The following is a 25960-nucleotide window of genomic DNA, read 5'->3' on the forward strand; positions in this document are numbered from 1 at the left end:
TTGAAGGGAGCTTAAGTTCGTTGAGGAACTTGAGTTTAGAGTCTTAATTTGTAATAGGTTGTTTTCCCTATTATTGTTAAGAGTTGAGTTTAAAATCCCTTGTGGTTGTGGTTTTTCTTCTTGATTAGGGCCAAGAATTTTTCCACGTAAAATCTTTCTTTGCACTTTTAGTTTTTGTTTGAGTTCCTTTATAAATTCCACAAAAATTACCCTAGTTCCTCTACAATACAATTCACCCCCCCCTTGTATTGTTCATTCAAGTCAACAACCGCCTTACCCTTATCCCTTGTATCAACTTATAGATCTACCTCAAATTGAAGAAATTGATGATTATTCAAATAATCTATCTTAATTTTTTTTGACAATGAATGCATATATTCAATTATATTCTTCTCCTTATGTAGAGTATCGATTTTAAGGGGCTTTTTTTTCTCATATGTTACATGTTTGATGTTTCGATTGGCAATTAAGGGTTTTTGTTTGTTTGATTTTGTTTTTAAATATGTAATTGATGATATATTTTATATTTATGTTCCTTTTTTTCAAGGATTTTGGGGATTTCATGCCAAAGTATGTATTTTCTTTCTCTTCTAGTTCAGTTGTTAATTGGTTCTGCCTTTTAAAATTTTGCATAAATCAATATATTGGTTTTTCTTTTAATAGTTGTATGATTTTCATTTCTATGAATTTGCATTACTTGAAATTAATAGATGCTTGTAGCGTAACTAATATATAGGTAATTAGAAAGGTTAGTAAGGATAGTTTTTAATTTTAGCCATTAACTAATATATAGTTTCTTGCTATGTGATCTACAGGGTTGGGGATACTCCAACAGTGACATCCAAGGATATCTTGGGACTCTCTGTTTTGTAGGTAAATGCAGTTTAGTTGCATTTGACTCTATGTTAACAAACACTATGATCATATTCTTAAGAAGAGCCCCTTGAGAGAAATCAGAGGATAAAGACTATAGTTTAATCATCATTTGACTCCTAGAGTATGCGGCATTGGCAAGTTTGTCACAAATTACTCACAGATGAATCATCACACAACAAATAAATAAATAAATAAATTCAATATCACATAAAAAATAATAATGTGTCATGGGTGTGTACGTGTGTTTCAGGACTGCTACCCAGAAAGATTAGGGAAGTTGTTCATAGTGCACGCACCAAAAATCTTATATAATTTGGAGTTTCTTTGCCGAAAACGTCAAAATCTACTTCAGATCTAGAGGTAGGAAGTTGTTTTCTTCTTCTCTTCTTGAATTGATTTCTAGGTATCTAATTGTTTAATTCTTGAATTTGTTCCTTTAAATTCTATGTTTCTTTATTTTTTCTATCTGCAATCTATATTTGATTCATTTTGGGCTTCTAATGTTTCAACTATCCTTTGTCTCTTAATTCGAGTAAGACATGCAATATGTGTTGAATTTAGTTAATATTTTTAAATTAAACTTTGTTGCCGAATTATTTTTTACCAACTTGCCAATTATACTAGTAAGAGCCTAGCAGAAGTAACTCCAAGCAGATTTGTAAATATATGAGATTCATTGTATTTTTTGTATGCTCAACTCAAATTTATACATGCTCCATTGTATTTTTTGTATGCTCAACTCAAATTTATTCATGCTCCACTGTATGACTATGATGTCTAGTTACTACTATGATGTTGCTTGTTGTTTGTTAACCTGTCGCGGCTTTTTATAGGCTGCGAGTTACTCTTTATGTTTTGTTAATTCTGCTTATTATGAGTAACTAATCTACCTATGTCCATATTTATGTGCTCATTTGACTGTTTCAGGTGTTGTAACCTCTAAGAGATTAACTCATGTCAAACGTCTGGCTCGATCAGTAAAGATTACTGTGAAGTAGAATGAACTAGGCACAGGGGATGAACATATTCTTATTACTAAGGTCTAAGGATAGGAGTTGCAGACTAGTTATGCAGGAGTGTTGCAAATGTAGCGTGAGTTCATTCACAATGTATCACACAATTTTGGCAATGTAAAGCACATCTGTTTTGTAATTTTGTACTGAATGTTACTTAAACTCTTTGTTTCACTTATATTGCACGCGTTGCACCAACAATAGTCCATAGCTCATCATGGGGTGTGTTATGTGTATGGACACTTATACTCTATGCGGAGCGTTTTGAACTATATATAAGAAATCTGATGTACAATGCACGCCAAAGAACTTGTGCCAGTTGATATTAAATGTTTCTTATGGGATCGATTTTATAGGCTTTATAGAATGAAAGTTGCAACAGATCAGTTTCTTTGAGCTATCATTAGTTTCAGTTCTTTCCTCAAATTCTCCTGCCTAAAGAAACCACAAATCTGTTTTACCAAATCCTTATCTTACAGTTTGCAAGAGGAACAATAAAGTGAAGTTTCATTCAAACATGCAAGTTTGCGAACCATAAGAAACTAAACTTTAATTATATGTTGCGACATCATCACTCATAAGGAGATAATTATTGTAATTTCTTTCATTAATCCATGTTGGTATCATCAATTAATACCCAAATATCAATAACTAAAACTGTAGGGAATAATTTCAAGCCTTAAATCCCACTAGCTTGAACCCCACTGTGATCATACACTAAAGTACGGTGGCGTCCAAAAGGGAAGAAGATAGAGCAAAAGAGTCGCCAACAAGTTTTTTAAGGAACTTGTAAACCGTTCACAGGATGAAAGTTACACCCCTTAACGATCCAAGAGATCATCAACTCCATAAGGTCATGAACCAAATAAGGGTTCGGGGATGAAGGTACAAATCCAACCTAAAAGAGATTGAACCTGCCCTAATAATAGGCCTCTACTTTAATCTGCTCGTATTCATGTGCGCTTTCTGACTAACATGCAATCAATAGATTTACCCTAAACCTGTTTATCTACGTTGGTTGAATTTAATGCACATACAAATCTATTATTGGCGATCACTTGAATTATAATCATAATTAACCTAACAAGATTATTAATTATCTTATTAAGCGTGATTACAAGTACCAATTCCCTTTAAACATGCATAAAGGTGATCAAGCAATAAAGAATAAATAATGTATCAAGCAACATAATCAATAATAAATAATAATTATAATTAAAATAATCATGAACAATAACGAATATCATAATCATAACAATCATAATTAATAATAATCATAATAATCATAATTATAACAATATTCATGTTAAAGCATAATAAAAGTAAGATCCTAGGCATGATACTAACCAGATTAATAACAAACCCTAGCATGTCACTAAGCAATAAAAATCAAATCTTTAGCCCTAACATGATACTAACATGAATTAATATTAGGAAGAGAATAAAAGGCATCATAGGAATCATATTTAATATTAAAAATAACCTAGACATGATACTAGGAATATCATAATAACAATCTAAACATGATATCTACATCATAATATCAATAAATCAATAAAGTAATTACTTTGAAGCCTCGTACCTCTTTCTAATAACAAAATACACGCGTTAGTAACTTCAAGGAAAATAATAATCAAAACAATTAAATTAAATAATTGAAAGAGAGATTTGAGACCAAACCCTCATAAATTAAAACCTTTCACGTCTAGGGCGAAGGCAACTTCGAATATGGCTAGGTGTTTCTAGATCTTGTGAATGCGGAATTTTGTATGAAAAAGCAAGAAAGAATTGAATACTAAAGAATTAATGATTGTTGATGAAAGCTAATTAAAACTAATTGTTGATGAGAATTCGTGAATGAAAACGGAGTTTTTGATACGATATTTATAGAGAAAATCAGCCAAAAAAGATAATTTAACAAAACAGAGTCTGAAGATCGCAAAACAGGATTGGCGCCAACCCTGGCTAGCTGGCGCCAGGCACCAGTGGCTAGCGCCAGACGCCAATGGCTAGCGCTTGGCGCCAATGGCTAGCGCCTGGCGCCAAGGCCTGGGGTTGGACGCCAAACTGGATTTCAACACCTTTTCGAAAATCTGATAAATTTACCGTACTGGAAGATAAAATAATATAATTCCTTCGAAAATGCTATTTGATCTTGATTAAAACTCTGAAAAGTCAACAAAGTCAACTTATCAATGCTAATTGAATTAGGAATGAAAAGAACCTTCTAGAAGATTCTAGAAGACTAAAACCATTCCTAATTGCATTAGGAATGATAAATCACATTAGGCCCTCCCCTAGATCATTGGGCCGTACATAAAGCTCAAACCGGGCCCAGTTTAGTAAATTGGCCATAACTTCCTCAATATTCATCAGAATTGGGCTTATAATATATCATTGGAAAGGTCTTTGCAAGCCCTATCCAACTACACCACTATTGGACCCATATCATGGACCAACCAAACTAGATTGGCCGTTTTCTTGAAATAAAGTTTTCAAAAACAGGGAGAAGAGAAAAGAAATAAAACTTTCCGCAACACTAGACCTTTCCACACTTTCGTTTCATTCGATTATGATTCGACGTGAAAGGTACTCATCACCGGGTTTGGTTTTGGTGAGACACAAATGGGTGTCTACAAAAACCAAATAATGTTTTGTTGGTATAATACAATACCATGTTGGTATGCTATCAATTTCATAATTTAACAATCACACTTATTATAAGCGAATTTCTAAATAAGTTACAATTTTAATAATAGTGCATGGCTAATAATGTCCATTTTGCAAACGTTTCAGGATGATGTCACAAGACTTGTGATATGTAGAAACCAGAAAGAGGATTCCAATGAAATCGCGGAGTCGAAGCTAGTAGATTTGGATCCACATTCACGCTCAATGAACAAACCTGTAACATAAAATGAATCACGACGTGTTATAAAATGACAATAATACAAATCATAATTATCCATCCATATAATATTTGCATTTTCACCTGAATCTATGCTCCCTCTATTTTAAAATAAATGTCTCAATCAAATTAAGCACATATATGACAACACAAAACTTTGATAAAAAAATTATCTTTGATAATCGATAAATATAAATTGAAGAAAATTGATATCTAGAAACTATATATTAAGACAGTTCTAACAAATACTTATATACGGAGTAATTATATATATTTTTTTCCTTATTATATATAAATCACTAACACTGGTCAACGTAAATTTTGTGAATAGCGCAAAGAAAGTCAAATGGGATATTTATTTTGAAACAAAGAAGTTATTATTTCTTACACCATTATATTATAATGCATACTTTACACATTATATTGTATCAATTAATTAAACTTAATACATTATACTTAAATCTCAAAATAATATGTTAAAGTACTTTGATTACATATATATACCAACATATAACAAATGTATACCTTTTAATTCGTAAAACCAACTTCATACCAACAAACATCAATTGTAGACCAACACAAAGTATCAAGTCAATCGCAATTTAATTCACCACGCAATTTACCTTCATAATTAGATCTCCACAAATGAAGAATATAAATGTTCAATTCATCAATCCCCAACATAAACACATGCTTGTACATAAGTTTGGTTCATAAGACATGAAAACACTACCTCGAAATTTCTTATATTTCTAATTATATTTTTCAATTACATCATAATTAAACACCAACAACAATTTTAACACCAATAGTAATTAACCATTATATTGTATTCTTATTTAGCACTAATTATTCTACAATTAAATAATTAAATATTTATAAAATTACACCTAGCACCTTAAAGCTCAAAATAAATATGTTAAAATACTTTAATTACATATTTATACCAACATATACAACGAATGTATACCTTTTAATTCGTAAAACCAACTTCATACCAACAAACATCAATTGTAGACCAACAATGAGCATCAAGTCAATCGCAATTTATTCGTTACGCAATCTTACCTTTACAATTAAATTTCTACAAAAGAAGAATATAATTGTTCAATTCATAGATTCCTAATACAAACACATGCTTGTACATAAGTTTTGGTTCATAAGATATGAATACACTACTTTGAAATTTCTTATATTTTTATTTTGTTTTTCAATTACATCATAATTAAAAACCAAGAACAATTTTAATGATTAATAATTAACCAATTTATTGTATTCTTATTACCACTAGTTATTCCATAATTAAATAATTAAATATTTATAAAATTACACCTAGCACCTTAAAGCTCAAAATCAATATGTTAAAACACTTTGATTACATGTTTATACCAACATACAACAAATGTATACTTTTTAATTCATAAAACCAACTTGATACCAACAAACAACAATTGTAAACCAACACTGAGCATCAAGTCAATCGCAGGTTAATTCGTTACGCAATTTTATCTTCACAACTAGATCTCCACAAAAGAAGAATATAATTGTTCAATTCATCAATGATCAACTCCGAGCATTAAGCCAATCGTAGTTTGATTCGTTATATGTTTTTATCTTCACAATTAGATCTCCACAAAAGAAAAATATAATTTTTCTCAACAAAAGAAGAATATAATTGTTCGATTCACAATTAGATCTCCACAAAAGAAGAATATAATTCTAGTAAGTACATATACATGATTTCACCTCAAATACAAGTCTACAACATGTTCCCTACCAACGATATAAATGACTACTTACAATTTTCATTATTATAGATCTACAATTTAGGATGTCATTTCCCTAAAAAATGAAGTTAAATATATACTATAACTTACAAGATGTAGTTGAAAGCTTAGTCCTTGCTCCTTGGATTGATGCTTTTCCTCTTCCATCTTTAACAAATTGATGAATGAATCGATCCTCCCACTACCAAAAAAATGGAAATTATTTGTCTATTTTTTCCTTTTTTTTTTTTGGGTGCTTCAGTTGATAAAGGAGAGCTGACTTTTTTTTTTCCCTCTTTCTTTCTCTCTCTTGGAATCTTTCTCTCTCTTGGACTTTTTCTCTCTCTTGGAGTCACATGACCTTTTTTTCTTTTACAATTTTGTTTTCCTTTTATTTTTTTTAACATCTTTTCTAATTTATTTATTAGTCCTTACTAGAGACATATTCGTCTCTAGTTGCTAGATGCTGAGACATTCCCGGGAAAAAGGGAGGGAAGGTATTATGTGGGTCCACATGACGTCATAAGGTGGTTGAGAGCCAACTAGATAGGAACTTTTGGTATTTAAGAAAAGAGTAGGAGGTAATTGCTAAAATGAAAAGAATAGTAAGTGGTAATTGTCAAAATTTCCTTAAATTTATATTTGTAAATTGTAGCCATTAAAAAAAAGAATTGCAAATTGCAGCCAAAAGTTCTTAAAATTGTAGTTCGATTCAACTTTTTTATCAGTTTACGTGTCAAAAAAATTTGGTTGAGGTTTTAGGGACCATTTTAATTCTAAAGGGTCCAAATTGAGCTCGGAATTAGCAAAAAATAACATAAGTGCCTCGTTTTTCTTAACAAAAATGTATCGATTTGTGGGCAACTATTTTTTGTTGTAAAAACGAGGCACTTACATTTATTTTTTTGCTAATTCCGAGCTCAATTCGGACTCGAAAGGGCTAAAAGGGCCTCTAAAACCTTAACCGAATATTTTTCGACACGTAAACCGATGAAAAAGTTGAAACGGGCTGCAATTGACAATTTATAAGAATTTTTGGGCTACAATTGCAATTTTTTTTAAATGGCTGCAATTTGCAAATTACTAACATTAAATGATTGCAATTTGCAAATTTTCCCGAGTGATATTCAATTTTTGAATTTATAACTGCAATTGAAATGTAGAAAGGAAAAAGTTAACGAATGTTCCGATGGCGTTGGATAAAATAATTAAACTCGAAATATTAAATTAAAATGAACATTAAATATACCGATCTATGCAGATATACAATCATAATAGAGAATCAGTAAAATAATAAAAATATAAATCTAGAAAATTGTAACTCAATATTCAGTCATAATATAAATAAATATACTTAGGGCCTGTTCACATTTACTGAACTGAATTGAACTGAACAAAAATGAATTGATTGGAGCTAAATTGAACTGAACTGGATTGACTGAACTGAACTGAATTGAGCCGAAATGAATATTTTATGAGAGAGGGAAATTATGAGCTGAACTGAACTGATTAGAGATGAACTGAACTGAAATTTTATAGTATATATATATATATATATATATATATATATATATATATATATATATATATATATATATATATATAAGAATAGAAAATTAGTAAAAATAATTTAAGTTCAGTAAAAATAACTTATACTATTATTTAAGGTTCCACGTGTTAGGATATATTTAAGTTAGATACACTTTGTGAATATATTTGTATATATCTTGTTAGGAGTTTTATGGCAAGTTAGGTTATTGTTGTAAGCCTATATATATGTGATTAATGGTAAAGGCTTATCAAGCCATTTTCTCCTAAATATTTTCTTGACTTTGACATGGTATCAGAGCCTCTCTAATTTCAAGAGATTTTTGTTCGATCCTGATTTGTTATTCCATTATTTTTTTCCGCAAATTTGTGAGTTTGGGGTTTCGATTTTTTTTTTGTACACAAAAATTGGTTTAGTCGAATTTAGGGTTTCGAATCCCTAATTTCTGGTTTGTTTATTCAAGTGTGTGTAGCACTTGATCTGTTTGGTTAAGGTGTGCGCGTTGTAGTGTGTGCTGTGGTGTCCGATTGCTTGTTGTATGCTTCCGTCTTGTGTGTATTTTTTGGTGATTTGTTCGTGTGTTGAGGAGTAATGGTTGGTGGCGGTAATCATACTTCTAAGAGTTCTTAGCAGACAAGTTCTCAAGAGGTGACTAACGATGATCGTGCTTCTGCTCCCACTTTAACTAATGATCAGTGAGTGCAATTCTTGAAAGCAATTAAGACTTCAAAATCCTCTACTTCATCCAATGATAAATCATCTCACGGTACTTATTGTTCTAATGAGTGGATAATTGATACCGGAGCGTCAAAAGATATGTCGGGTGATTTAAATTTGTTTTACGACTTGTGTGATATTTTATTTCCGGTTGGTTTACTTAATGGAAAAAATACTACGGCCACTAAAGAAGGAAGAATTAAACTGAGTGATTGTTTCATACTAGAAGATGTTTTATTTGTTCCTGAATTACATTGTAACTTATTGTCCGTGTCTCAATTATTAGAAAAGCATGAATATATTGTTCTTTTCACTAACAAGCTATGTACTATTCAGGGCCGCACTTTAAAGAACCTGATTGGAGCAAGGGTGCAGTGTAATGGGGTCTATCTCTTCCGGTCGGTTTGTCCTCGTGTCCATCAAGCAAATTCAGCAGAAGCTCCGGATACAAGTATGTTATGGCATGCATAGACGTTTAGGTCATCCTTTGATGAAAGTTGTTATGTCTTTACCTGGAGTAGCTAGTAGTAGTAAAAATAAAAAATGTGGTGTATTTGATTGTCATATTTGTTTTATGGGTAAACAACCCCGTAATTCCTTTCCTTCAAGTGTGAATAGAGCATCTGCTTTATTTGATTTGATACATTGTGATATTTGGGGTCCAAATAGAGTATCATCTAGTTGCAATGCTAGATATTTCCTTACTATTGTTGATGATTTCTTCTAGTGGCGGAGCCAGGAATATATAACCGGGGGGACGACAGCTAAACATCGCATCATTTGACAAAAATATTTTAAAAAAACTAAACGTAAAGATAGTTTTATAGTTAAAATTTTACAATTAAAAAAATCCACGATATATAATTAGTCTTACAATTAAAAAAAATTACATAAAGTTTAACATTAAATTATAATTGCATCCTTCGAGTGTTCATATTTTGAAAACGATCAATGATTTCTTCATCGGGAACTTGTAGGAACATTTCCTTTTCAATGAAAGTGACCAAACAATCATTCATAAATTGATCACCCATGCTATTTCGTAACTTACTTTTGACATATGTCATTGCGGAAAACACTCTTTCAACACTTGCCGTAGCAACGGGAAGAATCAACATCAACTTGATAAGCAAATATACAAAAGGATATGTCTTATCCTTCTTGGTACTAACAAGAATCATGGAAAAGAGTGTTAAGATCACGCAAGTTTTGAAATCTTTCATCATTGTGCATATTTTCCAGGATATATCAAGTTGACCTTCAAGTGTCATCAAATCAAAACTTGAAAATTCTTCGGGATAAAAAGAGGCAAGTTTGAGTACCTTTTCTTTGTCAAAAGATGAAAAATTATCTTTAGAACTTAATCAAGCCATACTAACTCCATGCTTCTCTTATTGAATCGATTATCAAGTTCGTGATGAAGATGCAAATCAATTACCCCCAAAAATATTTCAACTCGAAAATGATGTAGATTTGTTGCTTTTTCGACAAACCGTCGTGATCTTCCTTGAGGAACATAAAGAGCATCCATAGTAGGAACATCAATGTCTTGGTTAGTGCAAAATGAAGTGTAGACACCTAAAAATGTCTCCCCAAAACCAAGCCCGATGATAAATAACCTTTCACCGCTGCTGTTGGTCGGGTTTAGTATTTAATCCCGAGAGTGCTTAAAGAATCGTATTTTATTAAATTCATATATTTGAAAGGTCCATGGATCAGTCTTGGTGTTTGGTAAAAGCATGTTTTAATTTGTTAATTAATTTTAAGCCCAAACCTTTTTATTATTTTATTATTTTTGGCCCAAATATTTTATTTTATTTAATTTATTATTTTCTCATTTTAGCCCGAATTTTAAAAGTCAGAAAAAAGCCCGTAATTATCAATCGGCACTCAAAAAGCCGAAAGAAATTAGGGTTAAAAAATGAATTTAGACGGAAAAATGGACTGGAGTTGACCGTGTCACGGTCAGGCTTGACCGTGTCACGGGAACAGTTCCCGTCTGACGGTGGGACTTCCCGTGACACGGGAGGTCTGCCGTGACACGGGAAGCTCCGCGTCCTTTCCGCGTAAACCCTTAACGCGTTTTCCGTTCCGTTTTCTGAAAATTTCCCGCGACACTCCAAAGACTGACCGTGTCACGGGAACTTGTACCGTCTGACGGTACAGTCTAACCGTGTCACGGTACACTCTGACCGTGTCACGGGATATTTTTTAGGGTTTTTTATCATTTTAGCGTTCCGTGCGCTCCCTCAGCACATTTCCCTATAAATACCCCCTCATTTCTGATGAACGGGGCAACCAGAATTCTATTATTCTTATTTCTCTCTCTTCTATGCTCTTAACCTAAACACTAGCCTACCCTTTTCACTTCAAAATTCCCTCTTCAAGCACTCAAAGGAGTCCATATTTTACTCGAGGTTCTATCCTTAAACCAAGGCGTGAAAGGTAGAATCGTTTGAGGGTTTGGCCCCAAAATTAACCTTGTTTTTTATTTAATTATTGTTTTATTATTTCCTTGAAGTTACTAACTTGTTTTATTATTTTGTAGTTGCAAACAAACAGATTCAAAGTAAGAGTTATGCTCTTTTTATTATTATTTTTCTAACGATTTTTTTTTCTGTTGTTAGAATTATGATTAAATTGGTTCTTTTTATGTTTATATTGATTCTATTATTTATTTTGATCACAATATTACATGTTAATGGGAATATGTAATTGAAAATCACACCTAATAAGATAATTTGGACAACCGGTTTAGGTTCCTTTTAATCTTGTTGTTTAATCAAGTGATCACAATATTTTAGAATTATATGTTGCATTAATATTCAACCAATTTAGCTTAATAATAGTTTGGAGCAAATTGAATATTTTGTTTGTATGCCTTTGAGATCGCAGGAATCACTTTTCACTATAAGAATCGAGTAGAGGCCAATACGGGCGAATGTGACTCCATGACTCACTTCGTACCATCATCCCCGATCCTCCTTTCGTGGTTCCGAACCATATGGAGTTAGTAATCTCATGGATTATGAATGGGGTGTAACCTTCACGGGTCAATCGTTGCCTTCGTTGTCCCTTTATCGTGGTTGCCTTTTTATGATCCGTGAATGGTTTACAAGTTCCTTAAAAACTTGTTGGCGGCTCCCTACTTTATTTGTCCCTAATCGTAATGTCAATTCCCACTTCCTATGAGTGCCAAGCATATTCACAACATGCTTTTAACGTAGGCGCACTTCGAACGACGCCTACAATTTGGCGACTCCACTGGGGAGGATTCTTAATTATTTATCGATTTGAGTGATCGGTATTTAATTAAGATGAGTGGATGAGACTTGAAAGATTCTTGAAAAAAATATTCCTGTGATTAATTTGGCATTTTTTGCATCTGCATAGACGTTTTAACGTCACATTCAGGTCTGTCCCGTAGGAAAAATTGGATAACTCGGTTGCGCGCAAAAGCAAACTGGGCACCAGTCAGATTTTCTGACTGCCGTGTCACGGCAGAGTCTGTCGTGTCACGGTACAGTGTACCGTCTGACGGTAGACTTTACCGTGACACGGGAATTTCTGCCGTGTCACGGCAGTCCTAAAATCTGTCCGGTGACCTATTTTCTTTTTCTACAGTTGACTTCCTTCGATTTTTCTGAAAAAACGTATGTGTTCTACATGCGTCTTAACCCCGGGGGATTTAAGCTCTATCAACCCAAAAACGCTCATGGCAATAAGGGTTCATCCGAGTTATTAAATCCACCCAAACCATGGAGTCGAGTTCGATTTCATCACGAACTCGCGGAGCCGCCCGTTGGCATACACCCTCAAGGGAGGCTGCCTTGCTAACGCGTCCAAACTCTTAACCATGGTACCCTTTTGACACCCAAAGCTTGACCAATAGTTGAACATAGACCTTGACTTTAGGTTGCGAACTTTTTTTACATCATCGTGCCTACATGCTATGTGTTTGTTCGGTGCTAACCCTAATGTGTTTGTTTTTTTGTTTGACCCATGACCGAGGTTTTTTTCTCACATAGTAATTAGTACGGACTTAAAATCGATTAAAGTCAAAAAAAAAAAAAATCACAAAACTGACCTGGAACTGCGCACCGTGTCACGGCATTTTCTGCCGTGTCACGGTGAACAGTGCCGTGACACGGTAAAGGCTACCGTCTGACGGTAAGCCTTAACCGTGTCACGCCAGTCTGTACCGTGACACGGTGCCCAGGAAAGTGTCCCGTCAGTCTTTTTTTTCTCGATTTTTGTGTCCAGTATTGAGTCGTGTCTAGTTATACGGTCAAAACACGTGTCTATAAACTCACCTAATCACTTACATGTTATGTCCACACACTTTTCTTTTTAGTCATACATCACTTTGACCGTATTTTAGGGAAGTCTCGTTTTTTTTGTGTCGTTTTTTTTTTTTTTTCGGAGTAAGTCGGATGGTATCCTCCCATGTTTCCTTTTTTTTTTTTAATAAGTAGAGCTTCGATAAAAAAAAAAAATTTTTCTTTAATCCGGATAGGTTAAGGTCAAGTTTGGTCATTAAAGGTGTGTTTGTTTCGGTGTCACAGCACTTGGGCAAGAAGCAAGGGTAGATTGTTACGGTTCGAGTCCATACCTCAACAACCTCTTGTACCAAAGAGGCGTACAAGGAAACCACCTCAGTCATCTCCACAAGATCCGTCTCCAGTCTACTTTCAACCAATGGCCACTAAGGAAGACATCGAGAACCTCAACAGGACAATCGAAAGGTTGTCTGACATGATGCAGACACTCACTACTAGAGTCAGCACTGTAGAGCAAGACAAGCAAAACAGTGTTACTGTTGCTGCGATGGACAAGATCAAGGAACAGATGAGTAAGATTTCAGAAGAGTTCACTTATGTGGAACAGCCTGTCACTTCCTCGTCCATAAGAGAGAAACTCCCTGAAAAATTTTCCACTGCTGATATTCCAAAGTTCAAGCCTACTGATAACCCGCTGTTCCATTTGAAGGCTTTTTCTGCAACTATGGCTCTTAAGGGAGTAGATGTGACACTCTTCCCTACGGTGTTTCCTCTTTCCTTAGAGCATGCCTGTCAACAGTGGTTTTATTCCTTAGAATCCAAGCATGTTGCGACCTGGGAAGATGTTGCCGAAAGCTTTATGAACCGATACAAGTGCAACATTCAGGCCAAGACTTCGGAACGTGAACTCTCCATTCTCAAACAGAAAGAGAATGAAGGCTTCACTACTTACCTAAGTAGGTGGAGAGAAACAGCTGCACTCCTGGTAGACCCTCCCAAGGAGAAAGAAATGGTTCGCTTGTTCATTTCCAATCTGACGCATAAATACAAGCAACACTTGAAGTTTCTGCCTTTAAGTACCTTTGAAGCTGTATACGATATTGGAATCAATATCGAAGATGAACTGATGAAGTCTGTTGGTAACAACAATAACAGCAGCACTTGGAAAAACAAGAAGAACGACACTCCTTCTTCTTCGTCTTCTAAGTCCAATAATGCTACCAACAACATCGACATTAGTGATGTGCTGGCCCTTAATGCTCCTCCTCAAAAATTCCAAAGGCAAAGGAGGATTTATACGCCTTTGGGAATGACTTATGATGCTGCTTATGACCGTCTTCATAGTAAGGGATTGATTATGCCAATTGGACCTTTCCCAGAACCTCGACCTGAGAATAGGACCGCTAATTATGACCCCAATGCTTATTGCAAGTATCATCAAGGCAAGGGTCATAATACTGAGAAGTGTTGGAGGCTAAAAGACGCAATCCAAGACCTAATAGATGCTAACCAACTTCCTGTCCCTCCGGGGGGCAAGAAGCCTAACATTCAAACAGGTCCTCTTTCTGATGCTCTGGCTATCATGGGAGATGAAGTCTCCTTTGATCTGTCGATACTCATTCAACCTGTGAATGAACCTCTGCCAGAAGTTGTATTTATCTCAAGCACTGAAGAAGTAAATGGGATTTGGGATAGCGATGATGAAGATATCTATCTCAAAGATATAGCCTGTTCGTCTCTCGGCACCAGTGAAGATGTTTGGGGGGACCTTGAGGTCAAGGTTCTCACTAGAAGTGGACGGTTGCAACAACCTAACCCACCTCCACCACCACCACAATCAAATCCGATAGTTGATTCCATCGACCCTGTGAATAGCGATGTGGTCAAACAGCTACAAAAAACCAAGGTGGAGATGAATGTATGGAAGCTTTTGGCCACTTCCCACGAGCATCGAAAGGCTGTAATGAATGCTCTGGTGAAAATAGGAGTCGATGACGACATGACTCCCCAAGGACTGGTCAACTTCCTCACTACTGAGCTGCCGAGTACCAGCAATCTGATTTCCTTTTCTGATAAGGATCTACCCCCGGAAGGGGATCAACATAATAAGGCCTTACACCTCACTGTGGTGTGTAGGCAGATGAATGTTCCTATGAGCCTGGTTGATAATGGCTCTGCAATCAATGTGTGCCCACTCCGTACTGCAAAGAAGTTGGGTATAAAGAATGAAGAGTTGACTCCTTCCACTCAGGGGATTCGCGCTTACGATAATACTCGCCGTCAAGCCGTGGGTACTATCATACTGAATATAACCACTGGGACCGTTGAGCATCGCACCAAGTTTCAGGTGGTGGATATCAAGGCCTCTTTCAATCTGCTGTTAGGACGCCCTTGGCTTCATGAGCTAAAGGCGATTCCGTCGTCGCTCCACCAGAAAGTGAAAGCCATAGTGGGAGGAATTCCGATTACTATCGATGCTTCTCCTATGCGCATTCAAGTCATTGATACCCCTATCGTCCATGTTGAACACGATGAGGAAGATGAAGACCTGTGGGGTTTTTCTTTAGATGATGTTCTTGCGATCGAAGAAGAGGAAAAGTGTCATCTCGACTTCGATCCTTATTCAAACACTAGTATCAACGCCATTCTGAAGAAGCAAGGTCACTTTCCTGGAATGACCCTTGGGCTCAAGAAGAAAATGGCTAAATCTTGGGGCCATCCTGGTGCAATCAAGAAAGACACTTTCGGCTTAGGATTCGAACCAACAAAGGAAGACTTGAAACGGGCCGCCTTGAAATTGAAGGCTCGCAACAATGCTCGAATCACGAAGACAGAAATGGCCATGGATCCATATCCGTTCACTCTCAACGGCCAGTACATCAAAGAAGGGGAAGACTTCCCATGCTATGAATTCCCCGAGCCTTTTGTCCATGATGGGATCCGTGAACCAGGATTCGAAGTATTCCTCGATTGTGACTACCTCGATGAAGAACTCTCCACAGTCGAGAAGTCAGCCAACCTGAACTCTGGTGATCTGGGAATTAATCTTCTTTTTGGAATGGAGAGAAATGAATCCAAGCCGGTCTGCAATGATAGCTCTGAGCTCGTTCAAGCGGTCATAGCAAACAAGGAGTTTGATCCCTCCGAGTTAATCGTCCAAGCTGACAACATTTCAAGGGGATGGCGCAAGACATTGAGGATCACTACGCCAAGTGGAGAGAAGTTGGAAATAACCGCTGGCGAGGGTCCTATGTTTGATGAGTCTGAATCATCTGGGTCCGAGTCCGAGTCTGAGTCTAAGTCTGTAGATGAGTCCTTAGAGTTTGAGGCCGACCCTCTTTCTGCTATAGAATTCAGCCCTGAGTCTCTTGTTGAGCCTTATCTTTCTAGTCCTAATAATTCTGGTGAGGTCGCAGCTGACCTTGCCTCTCTTGATGTTTTAGCCAGTAAATTCAATAAAATGAATACCTTTGCTTACGATGTGTGCCATTTCCCTAGCCCTGATCAATATTGCTTTGCTAATGATAAAAATGACAAAGAAATAATAAAAGCAATGGAAGAACACGAAAATAAAACGGCAGTTATTGAAGATACAGAAACAGTTAATATTTCCAATGATACGACTGTTAAAGAAGTAAAAATTGGATTAACGCTAAGTCAAGATGAACGCAAAGAGTTAATTAACTTGCTTAGTGAATTTGTTGATGTATTTGCTTGGTCATACCAAGATATGCCAGGAATTGACAGGGATATAGCTCAGCATACGATACCACTCATTCCAGGTATGAAGCCTGTCAAACAAAAGCTGCGCCGAATGAAACCAGATGTGGCTCTCAAAATCAAAGAAGAAATCAGGAAACAATTGACCGCAGGTTTCATCAGAGTATCCAAGTATCCGGAATGGATAGCAAATGTGGTCCCAGTTCCAAAGAAGGATGGAAGGGTCAGAATGTGTATTGATTACAGGGATCTCAATAAAGAAAGCCCAAAAGATGGGTTCCCTCTACCTCACATTGACATTCTGGTCGATAATACAGCAAATCATGCACTCCTGTCATTCATGGATGGTTACGCCGGATATAATCAAGTACTAATGGCCGAAGAAGACATGGAGAAAACCACATTCATCACACAGTGGGGTACATATTGCTATACAGTAATGCCATTCGGGTTGAAAAACGCGGGTGCCACCTACCAAAGAGCAGCTACAGCACTCTTACATGATATGATGCATAAAGAGGTGGAGGTCTATGTCGATGATATGATTGTCAAGTCTAAAGATCGCCCAGGCCATATTGTCGCACTTCGCAAATTTTTTGCAAGACTCCGTAAGTATAACATGAGATTAAATCCAGCAAAATGTGCATTCGGAGTCACGTCAGGCAAATTACTTGGATATGTGATCAGTTCTCGAGGGATTGAAATAGATCCTTCAAAAGTAAAAGCGATCATGGCCATGCCACCAGTCGCGCAATGTATTATCAAAATTCTGAGACATGATTATTGAAATATGAAATTCTAAATTATTTTGTGTCTCGTAATTATGCATATCATGAATAACCTGGTCTTATTTTATAGCAAAAGCGCTCGAAACTGCCCAGAATTTATCTTTTCGCACGCGTGAAACAATCCGCTGAATAATAAGCTTCCCGTGACACGGGAAATTTCACCGTGTCACGAGAACCTTTGCCGTGACACGGCAGGATTTGCCGTGACACGGTAAACAGTGCCGTGTCACGGCACCTTACGCGCCTGCTTTTGTTTCATCTTTTCCGTATCTATCCGGATTTTCTTGTATTTTCTTATCTTTAACGTTTGTTTTTTTAGTCTTTTCTGAGAGTTCTATTCCTTATAAAATTCTCACCTTTTTTTTTTAATTTTTATCTTTATTTTACGATGCTTTTTATTATTTTTATCTTTATTTTACGATGGTTTCCTTTTTTTCATCATCATTTCTTTTCTTTTCTTTTCTTTTGGGGAAGGTAATTTTATTCCTTTTCTTTTGGGGAAGGTCGGTACCCTCCATTACTCCACTTATGTCTTCTTTCATCGTGTCATCACTAAGTACACAATCACACACAAAGAGTCTCAAACACACACTAACACACACAATAGTAGATATATAAACCGTAAATAATGTACAAAGAGTCGTAATACATAAATGTATCAAGTGTCATCACAGTATGCACATAAACCCTCGGTCAAAAATCTCTAGAATCAGAATCAGTCTCATCTTGTCCCTGTGCATGTGGACCTCCCTGTGTGTATGGAAACGGCGAACCAAAGAGTCCCTCGACCATCCGAGTACGGGGAGTAGCATCCCTACTAGTCCCCGCAGGCCCAGTAGTAGTCAAGCTCAAAGCAGGACCCGTCCAGCCGGAAAGCGGAGTAGACTGGCCCAAAGATACTGGAATCGTCGGCGAAGGCATCGTCCCATATAGCGGAACTGAGAATAGGCCCGACAGTGGTGGAGGAACCCCGGATAATGGGGCCGAGAATGAACCAGGATCCAAAGGAGACCCAAACTCAGGAACTGGAGGCTGTGAAAATGACGGACGCTGAGAAGACTGCCCCTGCTGAGCCTCCTGGAACGGCTGAGTAGTCCGCGGCTCTCGTTGAGAACGTCGGTGAGCCTCAGGAGATCGTCTACTACGACCAAGCTCCTCCTCGTCCGAGCCTCTGGGCCTCGAGCGCGAGCGGGACCTCTGTCGCTCCTGAAAAACACAAAATCAAAAGGTGTCAATGATGCAAAACAAAACAAATGGTAGAAATGAAAAAGTAATAAGTGATACCTCAAGGACGTCGCTAGAGCTCCGACAACTCGCACCACGCCGAAGCTTGATGATGCAATACTTCAGCGCGTCCACTAGCTTCATAATTCCCATCACCTCCGGGCGGTTAGGCTGAGGACAAAACAAAGAAAAATCAGTAATAAGCATCATTAAAAGAATGGATAATACGTCGAAGAAAACTCACCGGCTCAAAAGCCTCAGGCACTGACTCCTGCGCCTGTCTATAACCCTCCGGCGCGTCAGCAATATGGTCCTCCGTGATACCTATCGGCCCAGGGTAGCGGACAGACTGAGGAGGAATCGGAATCCTCCCCACAGGATGAATGGTCGTCTGAAAATATGATCGAATAATCAAGTTATTTGACTATTTAAAACAGAGACTAGTAAAAAAGATTCTCGAAATCATACCTCGGGAAGACGGGGTGGAGGAGCCAGAGAGGGAAGCAAATCCCGCGCGTAGTCACTCTCCATGTGAACAAGCTCCTGCCACGGAAAAGTGTAGCGCTCTCCCCTGTTGATCAACCCTCTGATCAAGCGGGAGTCTAGCATCGACTCTGGCGGGGAAGAAGGCACCACAAAGCGATCGCCGCTATGCTGACGGACGACTCGCTCCCCCAAATACCAGACGAAGCGCCCAGTACCAACCAAAATGGTACGGTACACTGAAAGACGTAGGGCCTCGGGCAGATCAGTCATCCCGGCCCAAGGACGATACTGAACATCAATGGGAACCTGAAAACCATAAAATGTTAGGAGTGAAACGACAGAAACAACATCAGAAGGAAAAAACGCAACAAAGCTAATCCTTACGCCAACGGAAGAGGTGCCTCGGCGTAGTACCCCACGAAGCGCCGGAACAGACTCCACCCGTGACTCTCCTCGGTCACGCCAGCTGGCCCCGACGGGGAAGTCATGGACCACTCCCCGACGCCGGCGAGGAGCCAAGCCTGGGAAATACTCATAGAACCATAACTGCAACAAAAATAACATTCAGCATATGAATCGAAAAGCCAGAATGGAACAAGAAAGGGAAAAGATCATCACCTCTACGACTCTCCACAGGCCGTAAACAGTGACAGGGGACTCGTCATTCAGCTGACGGCAGCCATGACGTAGAGATAGAAGAAGATCCGCGTATCCAAGACTGGCCCAGCTGTAGGATCCTATCTCGGGAATCCTGGCCAAAGAAGGGAGGTAACAAAGGAGCACGCGTGAACTCCTGTCAGGAGAGAGGGTCATAGAGATCAGGATCAAGATGAAGATCCGCACCCGCTGCTCGGCCGTCGTGTCCTCCATGTCAAAGCCGCGAGCAAGAACTGAAGCCGACTCTGATCGTCCACTCCTAGGACCACCTCGTGACACCGGACGAGTCCTGATGTGCTGAACGATCGGACCTAACAAATCAGCTACCTCAGCCGATGCCCAGGATAGATCAGACATCTGGCCTACTGCTCGGTCGGTAAAGCGCAGCCCGCTGATCATACTGAAGTCTAAAGGGGTCACCGTCATCTCCCCCCATGCAAAGTGAAACGTGTTGGTAGTATCCCAAAAATACTCCAACAACGCACGAACAACCGTCGCGCCGCAACCCCGGGGGCTGCGAAACCCTACAATCGCCGCATAAAAATCGACCAAACCAGACGCCTCCCATAGGGCGCTTGTAGCAGGATCCTCTGTAATGACCTGGTGAAGTCGAGGAATCAAATCACCGACCCCGGAACCATGTTGGCGAAGTGTGCCATCGACTATGCCGGAAAGTGCACGATGAGAAACGTGGTTTTCACGGCAGAAAACCAACTGGTCTGGAGTCCAGGGAGGCGGAACCCACCTACCCCTACTCGTAGAAGTCCGAGACTCGGACTCCAAGACGTCGTCGTCCACGCCCTCAGGGACAGTGGGAGTGTCCTCCCGAAAAGCCCGACGCCGACCGCGGGTAGAAAGGTCGCAATCTCGTCGTCTAGGCATGCTATTGTCAAAATCTAAATGTTTAGCATCATTTCCTAAACATTTTAAAATTGCAAAATAATAATCTAAATACTCGGCATCATTTCCTGAGTTATTTAATTGTTTATTGAATTATACGCTAAATTTTTACCTCAAGGCTAAAAATTGGCAAAAATTATAGTATTTAGTTTCTCCATGACAAACTAATACTACAGTGCTCCTATCCGCATGATACTATGTTCTCCATGACAATATAGTACATATACATCAACACATCATTTCACAAGATTCATCACTATTTTTTCACCATTTCAAAGCATGAATATTATCTCACAAAGTGACACCCAAAAATGGGTGATTTGCTCAATTCTCCACCAAATCATGCAATTTTTATCTCGAATTTCTCACAAACACATATGTACACGTATACAAATAAAATCATGGCAAGAATTTCAACATAAAGCTTCAAAATCAAAAACCCCCAAATTGATTTTTTTTTAGGGTTTGTCATGAAATTGTTAATGTGAAGCAAATTCAAAGCAAAAATCAAAGGGAACTTACATGAATGTGTGTAAAAAGTCGAAAGATAAGGAGAAGATCGAGGAATTACAGCAAATTGGTGAGATCGAACTCCAAAATTCAAGAACAAATTTCCGGCCACCAGCACGACTGCCGCGACACGGTCAACAACAACCGTGACACGGCGAAGCAGTCCCGTGTCACGGCGAGCTTCAAAGCCGACGGAGCTCCGATGGTTTAGGCGGCAGTTCCGGCGGACACAGCAACAACAGCAGCAAACAGCAGCAGTAAGGCGGAAACAAAACGCGACAAAAGAAAATAAAAAAAAATAATAAAACGAAAATCAGAACAACCGTGTCACGGTTGCCAATTACCGTGTCACGGCGAGCTTTGACCGGCCGGCGGTTAACCTCAGACGTGGCGCGGCAGTTTTTAGTAAGAAAGTAGCAAAAATGGTGAAGTGTGAAAACAAGTATGAAGAAGAAATGTGAAATGTGAAATGTGAAATGGTGAAAGCAAGCATGCGGATTTAAAGGCAGAAAAGGACAAAAAGGAGCAAAAGTAACCGTTGCTGACTGATTCAAACAGCAAAAAAAAAAAGTAAAAAAAAAAGGAACGTGTCCCGTGACACGGGATACTAGTCCCGTCAGACGGGAATCCCTGACCGTGTCACGGGACCCTGCTGACGTGGCGCGGCAAATCTGAGCCTGGTCAAGGAATATTCTTAGCTTTTTTGACCAGTTTGGTTCACTTTCCGAGTTTATTGGGCGATGATTTTTCGCTACGGTTACGCAGAAAATCCCAACAGATATCTCTGGCAAGCGCCAAAGCCTTTTTTTCGGCATTCTAAACATTTAATATGGTCGGGTAATTGGCTTAAAAATTGTGAATCATCTGCGACCCACGTTCGGGGATAATCGAACCACCATATACTTATCAATTTTTTTCGTCGGCTTTCCTCAGGCTTGGAAAGCGTTATCGGTGGATTTTTCTTCAAGTATAGAAAACCGCCAAGTCGGCTTTCCTCAGGCTTGGAAAGCGTTATCGGTGGATTTTTCTTCAAGTATAGAAAACCGCCAAGTCGGCTTTCCTCAGGCTTGGAAAGCGTTATCGGTGGATTTTTCTTCAAGTATAGAAAACCGCCAAGTCGGCTTTCCTCAGGCATGGAAAGCATCATCCGTGGATTTTTCTTCAAGTATAGAAAACCACAAAATTCCTTTGTTGGCTTTCCTCAAGTATGGAAGGCATTATCGGTGGAATTCTTCAAGCATAGAATGACACCAAATTCGTTTGTCGACTTTCCTCAGGTATGGAAAGTATTATCCGGTAGCTTTCTTCAGGCTTAGAAAGGTACCAAACTCTTCAGTCGGCTTTCCTCAAGCATGGAAAGCATTTCAACCAATGTCACTCGGTAGATTCCTTCAAGTATAGGAAAATACCAAACTCGTTTGTCACCGACACACTGGTGCCAGATATGTATTCTATCCCTTTACTCTTTTATCTGTAGAACTAACATTTTTCTGCAGGTATCGGCGTATACAGATTGATTTAGGATCGCAGAACGTCTTAAATCATTCTCCGTCCCTATCGACTACTTTGACTATCGTTTTCGAAACTGACGTTTCTACAAACTCAGTCAAAGTGGGGGCTTCTGTAGACACCTAAAAATGTCTCCCCAAAACCAAGCCCGATGATAAATAACCTTTCACCGCTGCTGTTGGTCGGGTTTAGTATTTAATCCCGAGAGTGCTTAAAGAATCGTATTTTATTAAATTCATATATTTGAAAGGTCCATGGATCAGTCTTGGTGTTTGGTAAAAGCATGTTTTAATTTGTTAATTAATTTTAAGCCCAAACCTTTTTATTATTTTATTATTTTTGGCCCAAATATTTTATTTTATTTAATTTATTATTTTCTCATTTTAGCCCGAATTTTAAAAGTCAGAAAAAAGCCCGTAATTATCAATCGGCACTCAAAAAGCCGAAAGAAATTAGGGTTAAAAAATGAATTTAGACGGAAAAATGGACTGGAGTTGACCGTGTCACGGTCAGGCTTGACCGTGTCACGGGAACAGTTCCCGTCTGACGGTGGGACTTCCCGTGACACGGGAGGTCTGCCGTGACACGGGAAGCTCCGCGTCCTTTCCGCGTAAACCCTTAACGCGTTTTCCGTTCCGTTTTCTGAAAATTTCCCGCGACACTCCAAAGACTGACCGTGTCACGGGAACTTGTACCGTCTGACGGTACAGTCTAACCGTGTCACGGTACACTCTGACCGTGTCACGTGATATTTTTTAGGGTTTTTTATCATTTTAGCGTTCCGTGCGCTCCCTCAGCACATTTCCCTATAAATACCCCCTCATTTCTGATGAACGGGGCAACCAGAATTCTATTATTCTTATTTCTCTCTCTTCTATGCTCTTAACCTAAACACTAGCCTACCCTTTTCACTTCAAAATTCCCTCTTCAAGCACTCAAAGGAGTCCATATTTTACTCGAGGTTCTATCCTTAAACCAAGGCGTGAAAGGTAGAATCGTTTGAGGGTTTGGCCCCAAAATTAACCTTGTTTTTTATTTAATTATTGTTTTATTATTTCCTTGAAGTTACTAACTTGTTTTATTATTTTGTAGTTGCAAACAAACAGATTCAAAGTAAGAGTTATGCTCTTTTTATTATTATTTTTCTAACGATTTTTTTTTCTGTTGTTAGAATTATGATTAAATTGGTTCTTTTTATGTTTATATTGATTCTATTATTTATTTTGATCACAATATTACATGTTAATGGGAATATGTAATTGAAAATCACACCTAATAAGATAATTTGGACAACCGGTTTAGGTTCCTTTTAATCTTGTTGTTTAATCAAGTGATCACAATATTTTAGAATTATATGTTGCATTAATATTCAACCAATTTAGCTTAATAATAGTTTGGAGCAAATTGAATATTTTGTTTGTATGCCTTTGAGATCGCAGGAATCACTTTTCACTATAAGAATCGAGTAGAGGCCAATACGGGCGAATGTGACTCCATGACTCACTTCGTACCATCATCCCCGATCCTCCTTTCGTGGTTCCGAACCATATGGAGTTAGTAATCTCATGGATTATGAATGGGGTGTAACCTTCACGGGTCAATCGTTGCCTTCGTTGTCCCTTTATCGTGGTTGCCTTTTTATGATCCGTGAACGGTTTACAAGTTCCTTAAAAACTTGTTGGCGGCTCCCTACTTTATTTGTCCCTAATCGTAATGTCAATTCCCACTTCCTATGAGTGCCAAGCATATTCACAACATGCTTTTAACGTAGGCGCACTTCGAACGACGCCTACATGAAGTAACCTTGTTTAAGAGAGTCTCCCACCCTTGTTCCCTCATTTTTTGCAATACACTTTTTGTAAAAGTAACTAGTTCCATGGAATTTACAATATCTTGCTCCTTTCTTTGCAAAGTAATACACAAATCATTAGTGTAACTAAAAATAGTCAACATCAACTAAGCCAAAAAAATAAAATCAAATGACTCTAATTGTCCTAAAACAATTTGAGCTTTGAACTTATCTTCCGATGCACCATGCTTCCCAATGTGAACAAGTACCTTCAAAATTGTATAAAATAAGCGGATGATATTTACAAGACACTTGTAATGAGATCCCCAACGAGTATCTCCGGAGCTCTTCAAACCAAGCTCTTGACTCAAACCAGATCCACTCAAAATTTCCCCCACTTCTAATGCTTGAGCAAGTTCTTGAGCTTGACTATTACGAATCATTTCTCTTCTCTTGCAATAAACTCCAACAACATTCAACAAGTTTGCAAGTATTTCAAAAATCCAACCACAACTATCATTTCTTTTAGCAACGACAACTAGTGTGAGTTGAAGTTGATGAGCAAAACAATGTATGTAGTAGGCTCTTGGAGTATCATTCATAATCAAAGTCTTAAGGCCATTTATTTCACCCTTCATATTACTAGTCTCATCATAACCTTGCCCTCTTATCATAGATGGACTTAATGAATATTCCACAAGTAGTGACATAATTGTATCTTTAAGAGATAACGCGGTAGTATCACCAACATGAACAATGCCTAAAAATCTCTCCATTACCTTTCCATTATCTCTATTAACAAAGCGCAAAACAAGAGCTAGTTGCTATTTTTGAGACACATCACTTGACTCATCTGTCAATATAGCAAAGTAATCATCACCACGCTCTTCAATTATGCATTTAGTTGTTTCTTTTGCATAACAATTAATAATGTCTTTTTTGATCGGGGGAGAAGTCATTTGACAATTTCTGGGTGCATTTTCAAGAGTATGATAACCTACTTCCTTAACTTTTTCTCCTAACCATTTCAATAGCTCAATGAAATTACCCCTACTATAAGACTCATCACGTTAATCATGCCCACGAAATGTCAAACCGTGCCCCAAAAGAAACCTTAAACAAGTTAAAGATGCATTTCAACGAATATAATATTCACTTTTAATCACCTCACTTGCCTTTTCAAACATATTCACAATTAATTTATTTTTCCCATCTTTCAAGTTCACATGCTTCTCATAAGCAAGATTATGATCACTCTTAATTCCACC

The 25960-nt window shown here is 37.9% G+C and overlaps 1 protein-coding gene across 1 annotated transcript; it reads right to left on the reverse strand.

Annotated features, from left to right (window-relative positions):
* Window positions 1–9737: 9737 nt before the first annotated feature.
* Window positions 9738–25468, reverse strand: LOC145642717 (uncharacterized). The gene is made up of 6 exons (XM_081693892.1): window positions 24888–25468; window positions 24707–24806; window positions 18902–19012; window positions 18364–18823; window positions 10268–10407; window positions 9738–10151 (listed from the first exon to the last, which is right to left on the reverse strand). The coding sequence occupies exons 1-6, from the start codon at window positions 25466–25468 to the stop codon at window positions 9738–9740; spliced, it is 1806 nt and encodes a 601-aa protein (XP_081550018.1).
* Window positions 25469–25960: the final 492 nt, after the last annotated feature.

Source organism: Chenopodium album, chromosome 8, assembly GCF_948465745.1.
Source record: "Chenopodium album chromosome 8, dcCheAlbu1.1, whole genome shotgun sequence".
Lineage (NCBI taxonomy): Eukaryota > Viridiplantae > Streptophyta > Magnoliopsida > Caryophyllales > Amaranthaceae > Chenopodium > Chenopodium album.